General features: G+C 36.4%; 1 protein-coding gene across 1 annotated transcript in view; it reads right to left on the bottom strand.

Annotated features, from left to right (window-relative positions):
- Positions 1 to 208: 208 nt before the first annotated feature.
- The window catches only part of CCSER1 (coiled-coil serine rich protein 1), a 733,960-nt gene continuing 713,999 nt past the window's right edge, over positions 209 to 20,169 (bottom strand). The window contains exon 10 of the mRNA XM_040625038.1: positions 209 to 340. Within this exon, the coding sequence (XP_040480972.1) occupies positions 281 to 340 (60 nt within the window). The 3' untranslated portion in view covers positions 209 to 280. The remainder of the gene's footprint in view (positions 341 to 20,169) is intronic.

Consider the following 20,169-nt stretch of genomic DNA (forward strand, 5'->3'; position numbering starts at 1 on the left):
AATGTTACATTGAGAAATATCTTGCATATAGAGATGATTTTTAAATAAGTCTTTTTTGTTGTCAAAATACAGTAAGAATATGTGAGTTCAATCTTCATCTATCAGTTTTTTTATGCAACTGTGTACAAATGCAGAAAGTATGAAATATTTGGAATGGAAACATTTCTGTATTACATACTCTGAGAAATAGCTAACATTTGGAATGATGGAAAGTTGATTTTATTTAATATTTAACATGTCACAGATGGGTGATACATTGCTTATGGTCAAATGATTTCACCTAGGTTGAAATATGTACTGGTTTAAATAAACCTTCAGTGCATGTAGGATTCCACAGGGCCTTGAAAAGAAGAAAACAAAAGTAAATAAATGAATGACATCAAATTAATGAAATGAAATGAAATGAAATTTTATTTAGTATGAAGATTTAAGACATATAAACACTTAAAACACAGACTGACAACTTTTACTGGTGATTTTCTAAGTCAAAATTCCTATTTCGTTATTAGTAACGCTTACAGGTTTCCGACTTCCAATTAAATATGTTTTACACAAGGTAAAAGAGGGAAGATTAATCGGCAAAATTTTATGATTTCCTTTGGTTTCGTGAGTTAAAAAAAAAAAGTTTTACACAACTTTTCTTTTATGTATTTCTCAAGTAAAATGACTTAAAGAAAAGTAGGTAATTCAGTAATAGGTAAATCTCACATGTTTCTTCTGACGTATTTCTAAAGCATAGTCACCACCCAAAGTCCTAAACACAAAACTCCAGCAATTGTTATTTTTTTAACCTCTATACTTTATTATAGTTTTAAGCTATAGGAAGTAAAACATTTCAAAATCTTTCACCTTCAAAAAAGAAAAAAAGAGAAACTACTGTGCAGACAATATGTATAAAAAGAAATACACAATCCAAGAAGTATAGAATACACCTGCCCCTAAGGAATGTAGAATTTAGTTGGATATAAATGAATATAAAAAAGATAAGCCATACTACAAGACTGACATGTGATAAGATAGGTTATATGTCAATATATAAAACTGATGAGAATTTGTATTAACTAACAACTACAAGATAGTAAGTTATACAGGACTGATAACTGCTGACATAATTCTAGGGAAAGAGAAATCACCCCTGACGAGGGAGCAGAAGACTAGCTGAAGACAAAGCATAAACTGACTCCCCCCCAACCTCCCTCTCCCCCACTCCTGGGTGGGACATGTGTGACTTTCTGCCAGGAATCTCCCAACTAAATGTGAATGCCTTGCTAGAGGGGAAAACAACCTTAACTTGACAATGGCAAGGCCTCAGGTATCTTGTAGGTAGGTCCTTTTTAGCATATGAAAGTTCTTTTGAAACCTCCCTTTTCCCTACTCACCCAGCTCTGGAGTATATAATCACCACTCCTCAAGACTCCCGTGCAGCAGCTCTTTCTGCTCATGGGTACCGTCCCCCTGCTTTCATAAACCACCATTTTGGACCAAAGACATCTCAAGAATTTTTTCTTGGTCGTTGGCTCTGGCCCTCACCCCACCAAACCTCGCCTATATTCCCAAATCCCATCAACCCTCAGTTTGGGTAGTCATATAAAGGGTATGAAATTGTAGCAAGGCTAGAAAAGAGAGATATATTACAGGGGAAGAGGTATTCCAGATAAAATGGTTAAAAACAGAACTCTAAACAACAGAGACAAGAAATAGAAATTTGCGTTGGCACAGTTTAAGTGGAATAAAATGTTTATGTTTGCAACATAAACAGGGAAGAGTATAATTTCAGCAGCTTTGAGTGCTGGCTTGAGGAATGGGAATTTTATCTTTTAAGCCTTAGTGAATCATTAAGAGAGAGTTTTAAAAGTATAAATAAAACACAATGCAAGGGGTGTATGTGTGGTTTTTGTTTGTTTTGCAGATTTATTTGTGATGCTATATAGACTAGAATGTGTAGAGCTTGTAAGCAGGAAGACAAGGTGAAAACCGAACTGAGGAAGTCTCAGAGCAGCAAGCAGTATTGGAAGGGGACTATTTTCCAAATTCTGATTTCCCCCATGTCAAGATGCTCATTTCAGTTTTGTGAACAACTGACCTTCACTCAGATTACGGCTCAAAGACAACACACTCAGAAAGAAAGGTCTTCCCTGATGAGTCTTTTCCACACGTAAACTCTCCTCTTCACCTGATTCACCTCTTAATCTTGCCTTTTCGCTTATTTACATCATGATCCTTATCACTATGTGAAATTCTCTTATTTCTATAATTTCTAATGTACAGTTTATCTTCATCACTAGAATATGAGGTTTATGAAGAAATTTAACAACAGGCTCCCAAATGGAGTCACTTTTCCAAATTCCACTGGAACTTAATAGCTAACCTAATTTCAGCTTTAGCCTCTCCCAAGAGTGGAATTTTCAACAGATTATTCTGGAATGTCCTGATCTGCATTAGTGAGATAGTCTGCAAGACAAGACCCCCTGCCATTCCCCCAAAGAAAGGTGACCTTGCCCAATACATTCTTTCTTTTCTTTAGCTAAAACTTCCTTGTCCACCACTTCCCATTCAGCCTATAAAAGCCTTAATTTGTAGAGCTCTTCAAAATTCCATTCCCTTTGGTACATGGGATATTGCTTGATTAATGAATCACTGAATAAAGCCAATTAGATATTCATATTTACTCTACTAAATTTTTTTTAAAGATTTTATTATTTGACAGAGACACCCAGCAAGAGAGGGAACACAAGCAGGGTGAGTGGGAGAGGAAGAAGCAGGCTCCAGCGGAGGAGCCTGATGTGGGGCTCGATCCCATAACGCTGGGATCACGCCCTGAGCCAAAGGCAGATGCCTAATGACTGCGCCACCCAGGCGCCCCTCTACTGAATTTTGTTTTTTAACATTTGTCTACCTCCTGTTCATGGCTCCAATTTCAGTGCCTGGGATACCTCTTTTTATTTTTTTTTAAATAACAGTATAAATGAAAAAGGGTGAAGTAACTTGAGATGAAAGGAACCACAGAACTTTGAAGTACAGGACTCTAAGTACATGTCGAACACAGAGGCAGATATGTATCTGCCAACCAAACGTTAAAAAAAAAAAAAAGTCTGCAGAATCATTAAGACTAACAAACATTTCAGTACTTGTTCCCCAAATGCTAGCTGAATGAATGTGAAAAGACAGAGGGAATACACTGTCATATTTTTGTATTTTATAAACCTGGAATTCTGTTTTCCAGTGTATTTTAAGCCTCCTAACATTCATATTTTTAATAAAATTCTAACCCAGATCTACCTTTCAATATTCTAAAAAAGTTAGTAAAATGAAGGGAAATATATTTTAATAGGTTGAATATATCCAGAGACACAAATGTGGCCAAAATATATGATACTAACATTTCTCTTGCCATAATTGTTTACAATATTGTTGTCCTCATCATGTGGCGAGGACAAAAAGCCCCAGTACTTCTCTGTCATTTTTTGCGACTGGAACATGGAGAGGACTGCAAGGAAATACAAAAGCTCAACTAATAAGGATAAATATTTCCCCATGACTACACCATAAGAAGAACAAAAACTTGAAAGATACAATTCTTTTTTTACGATTAACCACTCTGGAGATATTGTAAATTAAGACAATCATTTACAAAATAGATTAATCATCTTACGCTTTAAAATATGACGAATTCAATATACTGTCAAATTTGGAAAAAAAAACTCCTCCAATATTTAATATTTTTAATAATTATATTTAAGAACAAAGTATCTTACTACTTCGGTTCCTCAAAAATTTCCAAGTTATTTTATTTTGTATGGAGGTAGTACTTGAAGTTAAATACATTGTACAAACATAATTTTGTATTCATTATAGCAGTGCTGCAGAATTTGTTTTAAAAAATAATTTACATTATTAAATTAAATTATTAATTTATTAAATAAAATATATTTCTACAGTGAAATTACAAATTATTATAGAGGCAGATATGTTTGTTGCAAAATATGACAAAAAAAGATAAGTAGAAATAAGAAAATAAAATGTCATATTCCTATCAAACAGAGTGATGCCATCGACTTCTGTATATTCATTTTCATTTTTTTAAACCAAAATGAAATCATACCATACATTCTGTTTTTTAAGTTATTGGACTTTCTGCTTATTTTTACCAGTTAATGGCTTCTAACTTTCTATGTCAATAGGTTTTCATTTGTAATAGTTACCCCTAATCAAATTTCCTCAAATGCTCTTCAACACTACTACTAAATACTACTACTACTACTTCTATTGCTACTACTCAACTGCACAACCCAAGATTTAGTCCTGGAGCATGCCTCACATCTGAATGTAATGTCATTTTAAATCTTGATTCTAATTTTTATTTTATTTTATTATTTATTTGTTTATTTATTTTTAATATATTTTTTTAAAGATTTTATTTATTTATTTGACAGAGATAGAGACAGCCAGCGAGAGAGGGAACACAAGCAGGGGGAGTGGGAGAGGAAGAAGCAGGCTCATAGTGGAGGAGCCTGATGTGGGGCTCGATCCCATAACACCGGGACCACGCCCTGAGCCGAAGGCAGACGCTTAACCGCTGTGCCACCCAGGCACCCCTATTTATTTATTTTAAAGTAGACTCCATACCCAGCATGGAGCCCAATGTGGGGCTTGAACTCACAATCCTGAGATCAAGACCTGAACTGAGGTCAAGAGTTGGATGCTTAACCAAATGAGCCACCCAGGTACCCTGAATCTTAATTGAGATCTTTAAAACTGGATTAGCCTTACTGGAAAAAGTTCTAAGCATATAGAAAACCTAGTACCGTTAACACCTGCATAGCATAGCTACCACGTGGATTCAGTAATTGAGTTTTTCATGATGTCTCTTTAGTCTCTTTAATTAAGACAATCCCCCAGTTTTTAATGGCACTTTATTTTTTAAGGCTACCATGTCAGGTGTGTCATAGCCATCCAATCCTGTGTTTCCTATATATTGAAAGATAGGCCTTTAAGCTTGAATTGTTTCAGGTTAGATGTTTCTGACTTGCTTTAGACTCTCAGTAGGCAGAGCTAAAAATATTCTATAGTAATTTATGAATTCATGTTGATAGTTTCTATTTAAATATTACATTACAGGGTTCTTTAACTTATATTTTCATAGTTATACTTATTTTCTCTCATCTTGCAATACCTTGGGTAACCAATAACGTTTGCTTTAAATAGTTGAATCTTATGATATACATAACATAGCTCTGAAATTATTACAATAGTAGTAACATAATTTTACTACTGAGTCAAGTTTTACATTTTTTGTAGTTCTCTTGGTCCTTAGGCTATAGCCAACTAAGGCAATGCAACCAGAGAATGGGTCCAAATCACTTCAAAATATTTTTTTCTTGGGGCACCTGGGTGGCTCAGTATTATGGAAATGCTGTGTGGTATATGTGAATGTGTATGTTTAGGGTAGATTTCTAGAAATAGCACTGCTATTTATGGAGGATAAAACCATATACAATTTTGATTTTTCAAAATTCCCCTTAATAGGAAATTATTCCATATGAAAATGCTGTTCTTTAAAAGGAAAAAAGAATTTAAAAGGAACATAAAAAAATGTTTAAAATGTCCATATGATAAAATGATATCCAGTCACTTAAATTAGTAAGTGAAAAACAGGAGTATTATGAAACTGCTTCAGGCCCTTGGGCCAGCTTAGTCATCTTTAAACTTTAGCAAATATCCTTAGCCCTTATGATTAATTAACCATTCTTTGTGTATCTATGAATTATACATTTTTTTCCTAGAAAGAACAGATCGCTTCTGCACATCACAAAAAGGAAACCTGACCCCCTTACACAACTGCTAAGCACTGAGATAATGGCTATAGCTGACACCATCGAACCTGCACATAATCAAGAAATATTACGGACCACTGCATCCCCTTTACCGATTAACGGCCCTAAACCCCTTTTAAAATCCCTAGGCCGGGGAGAAACCTTGAAGTTGGCCTTTGGACAAGAGTTCACCTTCTCCCCAGATGTACAGCCTCCTAAATAAAGTTCATATTCCTCTTCAATCAACACTCTTGAGTTCTGGCCTTCTGGATAGGACGCTGAACTTGGGTTTTGGAAACAAATTTTGGTAAGCCAGCACCCCCGCGGAACCCAGTTCCCCCTGGGAATCCCAAGGCAGAGCGGCTGGCTGTGGCAGTGCCAGGGCTCATCTGTAGTTAGGCGGATGAAGTCGTTGGCTGCCGCAGCACGCCAGGGTTTACTCATTTGTTTGCCGAGCTAGTTCGCAGAATGACCACAGATTAGCTGCTCAGGGCTAGTTGGCTTCGGGAGGAATTCCACCAGAGGGAACCAGGCTATAGCTGCTGAGACTGTTTCTGTCTTGGGGAAACTCCCTGCAGATTCCCAACTGCCGCCAACTGCCGGTTTCTCTTCTTGCTGCAGCTGATGAGCTTCTGGACCAGGTAAGTCCATCCCAGTACAAGGTTCTCCTTTGTGAAGCACCGTGTGCTTTTGTTTCGCTGCCCATGCTTTTCCCATTAGGAAGGTGCAGCTTTGGAGAGAAATTAAAAGGGACTTGATAACCGCAGGTTTATTTGGAATTTGGAACAGATCTGCTTTGGTGCGTATGTGTAAGTTGTATTGTGCTAAATTTGTGTATAATGGGAAATCCTATTTCTGTACCACCAAATAGCCCACTGGGCCGAATTTTCAGTAAGTGGAAGGAATATAGCCAGAAATCCATGATCAAAATATGATTTTTTTTTTTTTTTTTTTTTTTTTTTTTTTTGTAAATAACCTTGCCATCCATGTATGTTAAGCTCAGAGGAATGATAGCCACCGAATGGCTCTCTTGGATTTTTTCTTCCAATTTGGTTGTCTCCAAATAGGGAATTTTGCTCTCTTAGCTGGTCTAGGCCATTTGGTTCTCAGTGAAGCCCCCAACTTTCGGAGAAGAACAAATGCTAACAGAGGTTCTCTGGGCTTCACTTAGTCATAGTTTTGTTTCTTCTATGTTCTTTCTGAACTTTTGCCTAGGAAGATGGGGGATACCCCTTTTGGTCCCAAAGAAAGTCCATTAAGACATATTTTAAATAAATGGTGCAGAGAGCCAAAAAGCAATCAGAAAGAAAATAAAAACAAAAAACCTGTTTTGCAGGAGGGAGAGGCCAGAGACATAAGGAAATATTCATCCAAATTTTGAATCTGCCTCCAGCCTTTCTGGCAGCACTCTCGGCCTCTGCCTCCACCTCCTCTGATTTCTCGACCACTATGGGAGTGATTCACGTGGGTGGCTCCCACACCATCCTCAGCGCCGCAGGGGCCACTGACTCCTGCTTCTCCTACCCTCGCTATCAAGGCACAAAGAGCCCCCCCCAAACTGCCGAGGCTCCTCCTTATGAGGTTCAAATTGAAGCACCACACAAATCAACATGAAGGGATCCAGGGGCTCCCCTGGACTTAAACCACCCACTTCAGATTTCCCCAAAGGTAAAAATTCCCAATGGAGAACAAACTGATGGAATTTTTAGTGGACACAGGTACAACATATTCAATATTAAGGCTAATTCAAGGCTAATTATTGGTTTAATTAAAACAGATATGTTATTGGAGTTATCAACATGTATCAGTATGATACAGATAATCAGCTTTGTTCTACCTGTATTTATTAAATTCACGTTGTATCTATTACAGTTTGTTGACAAAGAGATGACTTAAAATGATGGTTAATTTCCCGTCTCATACGGTTTTCATGGGTAATTGCTAAGAACAAGTAGGCTGAATAAGGCTTATAGTTTTCAAAATCTTTTTTTTTTTTTAAAGATTTTATTTATTTATTTGACAGAGAGGGAGCCAGCCAGTGAGAGAGGGAACACAAGCAGGGGGAGTGGGAGAGGAAGAAGCAGGCTCCAGAGGAGGAGCCTGATGTGGGGCTCGATCCCAGAATGCCAGGATCACTCCCTGAGCTGAAGGCAGACACTTAATGACTGAGCCACCCAGGCGCCCCAAGTTTTCAAAATCTTTCTAAGCTGAAACATCCAAGTCTTCCTAAGTTAAATGATAAATTGGGTTAAATTCAGTAGATAACTAAGTCTTTCCCAAATAAGAATACAAAAGCATTGATTACTGAATGTAGGTTTGTCTGTTTCTGGCTTCTTATGGCAGAGAAACTGAGGATACTTGGGTCTATTGCTAAATGTGCTTTATGCTTTATTATTGCAGGTTGTACTCTGGGAAAAAAAAAAAAAAAAAAAAAAAAAGACAACAACCGTGTTTCTAAAAATCTAAAAGTCTGAAAATGTATTCATAAATTTCCAGTCTAAAGAACTGTGCTATAACAGTTCACAATTGGTTACTACTTAGTCTTCAAGAGAGACTAAAGTTTCTAAGAGTTAAAATTCTGATAAATGTAACTGCGATTGCTAGAAATGATAAGGTAAGCGACACTGTAGGCAAGAAAAGTAAGATGTGTTTTTGATGAGAAAGATATAAGGAACAGGAATACACTTTGTTCAGGGGAAAAAAAGAAAGTAATTTTGTCCTAAAATGAGACTGGTTATTTAAGAGAGAGTAGGCTTAAGACACAATCTGAATGTAAAAAGAAAGTTGTAGAAAGTTTGTGAAGGGAAGTCTTTGGAAAACAATTTTAAGTGTGGTCAGGACTAAGATAGGAACTAATGAGTTTTAAAAGCACACTAGTGTAAGATTGAAATTCTGCTTTTCTTTCTGTTAAAAAGATAAAGTTTTCTTGGACTGCTGGTCTGCTCTTGATAAGAAATTGTAAACAAAGTTTGTTTTCTTTTCTTCACCTGCCCGGAAAACCAAAATTTCTAAGTTTTGTCTTCATCAGGTCTTTGATTATGTAAGAAAACTGAAGCTTCTCAATATTAAAGGAGCAAACTCTGTTAGCAACCATATAACCTTCCGCAGTATCTCTCATCGCCACCTTGGTTAAACAGATAATACTGAATTTTATAATTATCTGTCATCCTATTTAGGCATGTACTTCATAACTTTCTGAGGTTTTTAACAAACTTCCCAAGATTTGAATTCTAAATAATTAAATTTTTCTGACAAATTAGACCTGTTAATTGGTATGCTAGGTTACTTGGGAAGCATTGTCAAACAAACAATGTTAAGTCTTAGGTTATACTGTATGGGTAAATGCCATGACCGGTCCAGAAAATACATGAAATTCCTAAAGTTTTAATATGTCCTCATATAAAGTCATCACTTGACATTCTAATTATTGAAATGTTGCATGTCACAGAAATAACTGGATTTTTTTGGCAACTGCATTAAATGAACTCTCATCAGATCTTTATCCATGTCCTTTTTTAATCTTTTGTCATTTATAGTTATTGTTCTGATGCTCTTGAAGACTGTTTCATCTTCAAGGAGATTCATGAAAAGGACTTTTTTATTTATTATGTTAAGTTAGCCACCATGCAATACAGAAAAGGACTTTTAAAAAATACATATTTTTGATATCTTCAAGATCATAAAACTAAACTGGGTAAGAATGTCCAGAACCAATGAAAAAGCTGCATTCAAACAGAACAAAATTAGTAACTTGGGACTAAATGAATTGAGGAAGATGACTATAGGTTTTATGACTTGTTTGAAACATTGTTGGTTCTTTAATGTTTGTTCTTCTAGATTAAGGAAACTTTCTCTTAAGATATCTATGACTTACAGAATATAATAAAACATTCCTTTGTGAACAAACTGAAACATTTTATTTTCTCCCTACCTGAACTCTCCAGAACTCAGAAACTCTCCATGAGTACTCTTTCTCTCATGGCAAATATTATTTGCATAAGTTCAATAATAATCTGTTCCCCTTGTTACAGGACACCGTTGGAAACATTGGTTATATTACCAAGGCTTTGACTGGAATGTCTTGTTTGAGAGAGACAAACATAGACTCAGATATGACCAGAAAGCTCTAAGGAACAAAGGTTGACTTTATGGAGCCATAGGGTTAGCTATGGACTTGTGGAAATAGCAGATGGTCCAAGTTTCCTTATGATTGGAGAATGCACTTGGAGATGCCTATATCCTCAAATAAGTCTTCTTCCACTTGCCAATGATTCCTTATAAGTAGGATATTGTTAAAGCTAGACATTGGGCAAAGAGGGCTTCTTGATATTTCTTTTCCCCTTGGCCATATTTGTCCCAGTAGGCACCTCTATCAATGTAAAATTATGAGTAGAGCTCTTAGCCAAGCTTTTAACCAAACCTGGCATGCCACCCTCCATAGCTGTGAAAAGTGGTCTGCCAAAACCGAATAGCCCTAGATATCTTGACAGCAGCCCAAAGAGGGACATGTGTTTTCACTAAGACAAAATGTTTCATATTCGCATTACTCAAAAAATGTAATTGAAGACATGAAAGATTTAAATGACCAAATCACTGCTACAGATGCCCTAGTTCTAGATCCTTTCAGCAGTTGGCTAACTTCAATTCCTTCCAGATGGAAATATATCCTATTACGCATTACTGCATTTCTTGTTTTCTTTCCCTTTGGTTGTTGACTTTTTGCATCTGTCAAGGGAGGAACTTGCACTATTCATACTGGCTTAGAATGCCCTTACTATTCTCTACAGTGGAAATGCCAGAAACAAGATTCTTCCACACTGTAAAAGTTTTCCATTCCAAAAATCCCTAAATCATCCCCATCTGCAGGAAGTAGCTACAGAAGAAGGACCTTTGCTCCTAATCCGATAGATATGAAATGATCAAACTGACTGTGAGGAATAGAAACCACCTTGGCCCCTCCAACAAACCTAGTACTCTTTCAACTTTAACAAACACCCTTAGCCTTTGTGATCGATTAACAAACCTTTCTTTGTATGTCTACAGATCCTGAATTTTTTGGAAGAAAGAACAGAGCGCTTCACATCACTAAACAGAAACACGACCACCTTGCACATGCCCCAGGCACTAAGGAACCAGACCCCTTTGTATAACCCCTAAGCGCTGAGATCATGTGTGTAGCTGGCACCATGTGTCTACACATAACCAAGAAATGGTATGGACCACTGCACCCCCTTTACTGATTAACTGCCCTAAACCCCTTTAAAAAATGCCTAGGTCAGGCAGAAACCTTGGCCTTTGGACAACAGATCACTTTCTCCCCAGTTGGCCAGCCTTCTGAATAAAGCTCATATTCCTTTCCAATCAACACTCTTTTGAGTTTAGTCCTTCCAGCCACGACAGGCAGCTAAATTTGGCTTTCAGTAACAATTAGAGTAGGCTAATGTCCATTATATTTGAAATGCCAAAATATATATGTTTATGTACATGTGGTATATTTATAGATAATGGTTCACTGTTTATATTTTTAAATAAATAAGAAAATCAAAATGGAGGAAAGCTTTTAAAAGAGTAGAAAATACATATACTCACACCAAGTAATTTTTGTATATTTTTATGATTCACACTAAGTTCCTTTTAGATTCATATTTCTTACAGCTAAATGATGAGTCATTACTGATGCTCCCTCAAAGAAGAAAAATTAATCCTATCAGATTCAGAGTTTGTAGCAACTTTCCCATAAATTAAAAAAAGACTCTTAAGGAGTATTTTTGGAACAATATTGAGTGTTTTTTATATCTAAAAAGTTGAAAAACACTATTTCCAATTCTTAAAAAATGAACAATTTATCAATTTTTAGGTTATACTTTTCAATCAAGAAAATACTGAACTTGTTTATTTTTCTTTCTGAAATTCTTCCACATTAGACTGTACCTTGATATAAATTACCTTGATAGTAAATTTTCCTTTAATTTGATGGATTAAATCCAAATCCATTATCAATTTATAAGCACAAAATTCATAAAATAATGACAAATCTGAAGTAATTCTGATATGTTAAAAAACTGACTTTTAAGTACTCTGAATTGTAAATTACACTCTTCGGTATAAATTGTCTCCACAGTAATTTAGCTTTATACATTTAAAATTCTAATTACCATTTTAACAACGTAGCATCACATGAGTATAATTTCCTGGTACTCTTACTTCACAGAGCAAGAGGTTAATGTTACACGTGGCTCTCTTTTAGGAAACTTTCTGTAATGCAATATCCTGAAAATTCCTATTCCTTTGCCTCCTTGGTACAAAGTCAAACATATATGGAACTGTTTTCTTTAGCTCTCTACACTATAAGTTATAAAAAAGTTTTTATGTTTTTATTTTGAAACACTAATAATCTAATAGTTTAATGCCTTTTCTCCCTGAAATCATTACCCAGTTCTTTCACCGGAAGAAGATAAAAGCTAGTGAGAAGGAGAATTTGCCACCCCAAAATATGCCTCTTTGGCTTAAGGATTATCTTGAGCTGGTTATTTTTAAGAAACTACAAACACAGGAACAGTTCTGAAAACCAAGTAAAAGTTACCCTTTTGTAAGAGACATTTCCGGTTATAAGGAAAACTCTCCATTGGTAAGGGTGTGTCCCTCTCTATACTAGGAAGAAGAAGATGACCAGATCTTTGGAAACTCATCAGTGGAGAAGCCACAGACCTAAACATGCATAACAACTTTACCCTTGTTTACTGTGTTCTTCCTGGTAATCTCTCATAACCTCCAATGAGCCCCAACATCCTTCTTTTGTCTTTAGCTGGAGATGGTATGTAAGGCGGTGGCTTGGCCATTTTGGGAAATTACTCAGTTTTCCTGGGTATCTCACTTGTATAAAGGAGGTGTATGTTATTAAACTTGTTTTCCACCTGTTAGTCTGTCTTTTATTATAGGAGTGGTTTCAGTCAAGAACCTGGAAGGTTAGAGGAGAAATTATTTTTCCTCTGCTATAGTTTGGTGTCCCAGTAGGGATCTGTTGAGGCACCATACTTGCTCTGGAGCCTGCAGATGGGATCCTGGAAAAGTGGCAGAAGATGGCAACGGGTAAGAATTCTTACCAAGTCAACTCTCCCAGGTATTTCTCTCAGTACTGCTTGGTCAAGAGAGGAAGATTAAAAATTCTTATCCCTTCTTTTCCAAATTTAGGTTAATAGGAGAATATATTGTATGAACTAGTTCCTTGGGTACAGTGACTTTGGTAAAGATTCTTGTTATGAGTAATCTTGTTTTCTATTGATCCTCTTTTCTCCCACACATGGCCATTGGTTTTGCTTGTTTGTTTTTGGTGACTGTCTTTTGTCGTCATTTGTGATAAAAAGAACCACAGCCTAGATGAGATTTTCATTTTGTCTTGTGCTAGGTCATAAGAGTTTGGATTTGTGACCAGTGAAAACATTCTTTGGTCTCTATCAGTTGGAAAATGAATGTGTCCACGTGCATCTGGCATACAACACAATAGGCTAATGGATACCAGAAGCAGTATTCTCTTTATCCAGCTATGCCAGCTCTCAGGGGAGTTTGTTATAAAGGATCCTGGTCCATAAGGGCCCTTTGTAGTCTCAACCTTCATTGTCTCATTAGTACTGGAAAAGTCCCATTCTAGTAGCATCTGCTTAGTGTCACAGATTTAGAGAGTCTATGACTAGAGGCATCCCACGTTCTCATTCTTATCACCTGTGACAATAACACAAGTTTTTGCTTTCCTAGGCTAACTTTGAAAGTAAACTCTCTGGATCTCTTAAGGGCTGCATCTTTGCCCCTTCCTTTGGGATGCCTCTTGAAATTATTAAACCACAAAAAGCCTTTATTGGCTTGAGCTGCTCTTGAGATTAATATAAGATCCTTCTTGTCAATGATCAAACGATGGATACTTTGAACTAAAAACAAAAAATAAAAACCAAAAAACTACTACCTTTGAAAAAAAAAATTAGAGAGTTCTTTTTCTACAGAATTGTCTTATTGGCTTCTATGGAAAAACCAAATTGAAAAGAAGACACAAGAAGTATAATGGCTTGCATTACAGACTCTCTTAACAAGATGAAAATATAAAGTTGTTTTTTGTTTGTTTGTTTTTTAACCTGCACTTTCATAAGATACTACCAAATTTAGAGAACAGAAAAATCAGTGGACATTCACAACCCCACTCACAGAAACCTTGCCTGGTGACTACAATCATACTGTAGTTATCAGGCAAGCTGACTGAGGAATGTCACGCTGCCTGTTTCAAGGTCTTGTCAATGGGCTGTAAGTAGTAAGGAAATTTTTCTTTTACCTTTGTTTCCTACATCAATCTGACTAGAAAGCAGAGAGTTTGTGTTTTATCAAAATAATTTCCAGAGAGTTTTATTCTAATGCTTTTGCAAAAGTGCTTAATCCATAAGGATATTCAAGAAAAGGACTCTGACAGGGGTGCCTGGATGGCTCAGTTGGTTAAGCATCTGCCTTTGGCTCAGGTCATGATCCTGGAGTCCTGGAATGGAGCTTCATGTCATAGGGGAGTCTGCTTCTCCCTCTGCCCCTCTCCCTGCTGGTGCTCTAATAAATAAAATATTAAAAAAAAAAAAAAAAGAAAGAAAGAAAGAAAAAGAAAAGAAAAAAAAAAAACAGAAGGGCTATAACAGGTACTCTGGAATATAGGTTTATGATCATTTCAAGACCATAAAACTGAACTGGGAAAGAATTTCCAGAACTAACAGAACCAAGAGAAAGCCAAATAGAACAAGAATAACATGGGGCTGAGTAAACTCATGAAACTGAAAATACTTATGACTTTGTTTGAAACATTGTGATTCTTTAATGTTTTGCTTTTTCTAGATTTAAGGAAACTTTTCTCTTTTCCATTAAGCTAAGTATGGATTACAGCAAATCGGTAAAGTATGCCTTTGTGAACAAAGACGAAACAATTACTTTTTCTCCCTATCTGATCCCTCTAGAATTTGAAACTCTTAGTGATTATTCTTATTTTCATGGCAATATATTTATACCCATAAGTTTAAGCAGAATCTATTCTTAGAATGTGCTTCCACAACTGGACACATTGGTTATATTACTAAAGCTTTGCCTGGAATGTCATATTTGAGAACATGCATAAAATTAAACATGACCAGACAGCTTCAAGGAACTAAGTTTCACTTTATGGAGCCAATAAAACTCCTTGGAAAAGCAGGTTGGTACCTTGCTTTACAGGGATCCCAGCAGTCTTACCAGAGGAGTAAAGGAAAGATCACTTTCTGGAAGGTATAGAAACCATAGGTTATCTTTGGGACCTCAAGAAGAGAGAAATTAACCCAAATCTCTAGGTACTACAGGCACAGTCTGATGGTGAGTCTTTGGCTTGGCTTCTTAGCCTCAAGGCTTCTAAAAGTTCAATCTAAAATTCCTTACAAAAGTTCCAGCAAAGCAGACCTAAAAAGAACCTATTTATTCTATCACATTCTTCCAGCACTTATGTAAATAATCAAGTCAGGTTTAATAAGACTGAACTTATTTTGCAACCAAATTAGTCCTACTGTGATTATCTTTGGTAAAAATGAGGGTGATTATAGAGAAAACTATGTTACAGTGGTATACCTTTGTAGATATTAGATTCTAGTCCAGTTTACTGTCTTGGAAATTTTGTTTTCTACCTGTAAATTGGACAAGATCCTGAATTCTAAGTTTCCTTAAGTATCTCACTATAACTCTCCAAACTAATTTCTGGTTTTCCCCCCACCCTTCTAACTTGAAATGACTGAGAAGAAAAACTGCCCTTTCCCAAAGCTCTGCAAACTGAATGTGAATAACCTGATATAAACTTAAGAGAAATCACAAGAGCTCATATGGACAACCTCTGTCCCTGCTGATATTTCAGCTATTCAGAAAGTTCACCTGAACACCTGACATCATCATACATATTCAAACTCTGAAAGATGATTTGAACTGACATATAAAAATTTTGATTGGCTGCCCCTGGTCTCACAAACTTAGTTACAGTTTGTGCTAATTGTTAAACTCTGTTTATCTTTTTCCATAGAAATGCCTCTTACTAAATACCTGATTGTTAGCACAATCTAGGACTAACTTTGGGAGCCCATCTACAAGACCACCTCCTAAAATGAGACATAGCAGTTTAACTGAACTGACCTATTTTTGGGACTCAGACATGGGTTCGGTGGAATAACGGAGCAATCTGTCACCTCAGGTTCTGGATTGTGAAACTTCCTGGAGAAGTTTCAAGGTGAAATTGAAGGGAAGCACAATTTGCCACCCCAAAAGAGGCTTTGGCATAACTTGAGCTAATTCTTAAGAGGCTGCAGACACAAGGATAGCTCTCAAACCAAACAGAAGTTACCCTTTTGTAAAGGTCATTTATACTTCTAAGGGAAATCACCATTTGAAAGGGTATCTCTCTTTCTGTACTAGGAAAAGGGGATGACGAAATCTCTAGAAACTCTAATAAAGAGAGGAGGCACAAACTTAAATCTGCATAACAACCTCACTCTTGTTCACTGTGTTCTTCTTGGTTATCTTCCACAACTGGCCACTCCAACCCCCAACATCTTTCTTTCCTCTTTACTTGGAGATGGTACTTAAGGTGATGCCTTGGGCCATTTCAGGAGTCAACTTAGTTTTCCCAGGTATCTCCTGTGTGTACAGGAGGTATACATATTTATTAAACTTTTGTTTTTCTCCTGTTAATCTCTCTTTAATTACAGAGGTCTTAGCCAAGAAATTAGAAGAACAGAGGAAAAATTACTCCCTTCCCCCATCGCCATCTCCCCCTACCCAAACATACACAGTAGGTATTCTCAAGTCCCAAAGCATGAGTCCAGTGCTTGAGAAACTTTTTGATGGAGCAAGGCCATTATGAGGGCTAATGATCTTTGCAGGTATTACCCTTTTGTGCTGATAAATCGAGTACAAGTAGGAGGGTTGTCAGAGAATAGTAAATCACACAAGAAAACTAAAGAAAAAATTAAAATGATTAAATCTGATAGCCTAATGAAACAAAGGCTCCACTGTATGACAAGATAGAATAGTCATCAGGTGGTATAGCGACAAAAAGAATAAAACAAAACCCAACAACACTGTCATACCTATGGTATGGTAAAACTTGTCATTACTATTTCAGTTTAGAATATATACTTTTATGATTTCTGCATATTGAAAAAGTAACATTTCTAGAAAGTCAATGTGACTTTTATCTTTAAAAGAAAATACCTTAATATTAATTTATACTAATAAAGTTAGGTAACAAATAGTTGTATAAATATGATTTAATATTAAACTATAAATAACCATTTTAAACACTGTATTAGTGTACAGTAGTATTTCTGTAAATTACATGCACACAAAAGTTAATACATTTGCATCTAATCTTAACTTCGATAATAAGTACAAATAGTCAATAAAACTATATTCTGTTTTGTACCTATGTCATGCAGTTGTATGTATGTTCAGAGACTATATATTTTGATGTGTGTCTGTGTGTATGTGTGTATAAATGTAGTTTCAATACATTTGAAAATATTTAAATAGTAAATTTGCTTTTCCAGATTTTCCTTGATTGTAAACCACATTAAAGGAAAGCAATGCTTTCCTTAGACATGAATTAATACAAATCTACAAAGATATACGTTGACCAAGTACCTGAGCAAAGTCTTAGAACTTAAATTTATAAACTGTTACCAAATGATCTATCACAACCCCTAACTTAGGAAATAAAAGGATAAGCCCTGGTGCACTGTCCTGGCCAACTGCTCCATCCCAGGGAATAATAGCTAGGGGGCTAGATAAATCAAAAGCTTAGCTCTTGGCTGGGTTTGCGAACATGGTTGCTGAACAAACTCATCACAAGAGAAGACCATAACTCAAGAGAAGAGGGTTTGGAAAAGAGCAAGGGAGAGATTTTCAGTGACTGGAGCCAGGGCAGGTAGGCTCAAGCCTTAATAATCAACCTGTCAGCCAAGAAGACAGACACCTAGAGTTTTACAGGGAGAGGTTGGGAGGGTAGTGCAGAAGAGCAGGGAGAGAGCACGTGATCATGGATAAAAGATCACTGCGTGTTCAGTACATGATCATGGGCAGAAAAGGGGGGTGTTCTAAGTATTCCACTGCTACTAGAACTTTTCTGGTCTGGAGGTTAGAATGTTCCAGTCACTGTCGTTGCCTCAAGAAAATGCAGTAAGAAATAACAGTTGGGTTCTATCTGCAGTTGACCAAGAGGGCTCCCTGACAAGTATGATGAATAACTGCAATTACATAATGTATCACAAATACTCATTGAAATATGCCCTTAGTGTATACATTGTATTTTCTTTCAGAGGGTGGTAAAAATTCTTTCAGCTAGGACTCCCTGTCATGCAATGCCCATTTACCACACTGGAAAATTCTAAAAAGACTTCTAAAGTTGTCTAAGAAAACTCTTAGAAATTTTGTAATTAAATCTAAATTTCCTATAGAGGTGGTGATATATGAAACAGAAGTTGATGTGGGCTGAAAGAAATTTTCTTTTCAACAAGTATCAACTTTTATCAATACTATCACTAAATCAACATATTTTTCAGCAAATATTATAATCATTATTACTAATTGAAGGAGAACAAATATATACCACCCAGAATATGCCTCTTTAGCATAAGAATTGTCTTTAGCTAGGTATTTTTAAGAAACACAGACACAGGAGAAGCTCTGAAAAGGGAACACAAGTTACTGTTATAAAAGAAAGTTACATGTATAAGGGAAATCCTCTTTTGTAAAGGTGTCTCTACCAGGAAGAAGAGGACTACTCTCAATCTCTAGAATCTCTTATCAATGGAGAAGACAGAGTCTTAAATCTGCATAACAGCTTTACCCTTGTTTCTATGCTTTTCCTGGTAATCTCCCATAACTGGCCTCTCCTATGTCCCCAACCTCACAGCATCATCTTTTGTCTTTAGCTGGAGGTTGTATTTAAGATAGTGTTGTGGACCACTTCAGGGAGTTACTCAGTTTTCCTGGGTATTTCCCATTTATACAGGAGGTATACATGTCACTAAACTGGTTTTTTTCTGTTTGTTTTTACAGGTAGGTCTCAGCCACGAATCTAGAAGAGTAGAGGGAAGGTTATTTTTCTTCCCCACATAAGATATATAAAATTTGCATGCCTGTATGTTTTTATTGTTTCATTTTGATGAATATTTTTACAATTACAAGAGGTTTTTTTTTTAAACACCTATCCTTGCTATTTTTCCCCCAAAGGATTTCAACTATAAATTCTCTTAACAAAAGGATTATCAGTTAGGTCATACTGATTCTATGCAGTCAGAGCTGAAATAAAGACTGGGAGGCATTCCAGGAATGATCTAGGTCCTAGAAAAATTTCATGATTTTAGAAGGAAGCATTCAATGAAATATTATAAAGGAAACTTCATGTTGGCACTTATGTTTTAAAATCACTGGTTTCTACGCTGATTTGCATTTAATGCTCTGTTCTAAAAGGCACAAAGTGGCCATTTGGAAACATTTGTTAGGTATAATAAAATGATACAGAATAATGTAGAAAAACAATATGTACTTCTGTATTTAACAAAATAAAATAATGTATACTGATGATTTATTATAGATCTTTAGGATTATAAAAATAACATGAGTCTTTTACCTAATCTATTTATTTTTTCACCAAGTAACTATTGAGTGATTTTTACATTTGTTGGCTCTAGTGGCACACCTCTGATAAATGGGATGTGCTGACAATGAAGTCTAATTATACATTTAAAATATCTAAATTCAACTCTTCCTGGGGTACAGAGAGGAGGAGGTAGACAGAGCCTATGGAAAAAAAAAGAGAGAGAGAGAGAGAGAGAGGAAAAGTGAATGCAATTTACGTGGTGTGGCTGATAGGACCTAGCTTTCTTCTCAGTGCTTCTGCTAAGTGGTTATGATAGGAGGAGCCTGTAGCCTGTTTCCGCAGGTGACGGTCTGTGCTTTCCTAGTGTGAGTCTCTTGATGCAGGGGGTCTGATTCTAGGGTATAATGTTACAGACTACATTTTTTCATCCACATGGCCTACGAACGAAGCCAACTATTCTTACCCAGGACTGTTGCAAAGATAAAGCAATTTGTTCTTACTGACTGAGGGTCTTTGAGGCATGTTCAAGGAGCATATCACAAAAGGATTTCTGACTAAATGTGACTTTTTTTTTTTTTTAAAGATCTTAGTTTATTTATTTGACAGAGAGCGTGCACAAGCAAGGGGAGCAGCAGGCAGAGGGAGGGGGAGAAGAAGCTCTCTGCTGAACAGAGAGCCTAACATGGGGCTTGATCCCAGGACCGTGGATCATGACCTGAGCCA

The sequence above is a fragment of the Ursus maritimus genome, unplaced genomic scaffold (genome assembly GCF_017311325.1).
Source record: "Ursus maritimus isolate PB19 unplaced genomic scaffold, ASM1731132v1 scaffold_8, whole genome shotgun sequence".
Classification (NCBI taxonomy): domain Eukaryota; kingdom Metazoa; phylum Chordata; class Mammalia; order Carnivora; family Ursidae; genus Ursus; species Ursus maritimus.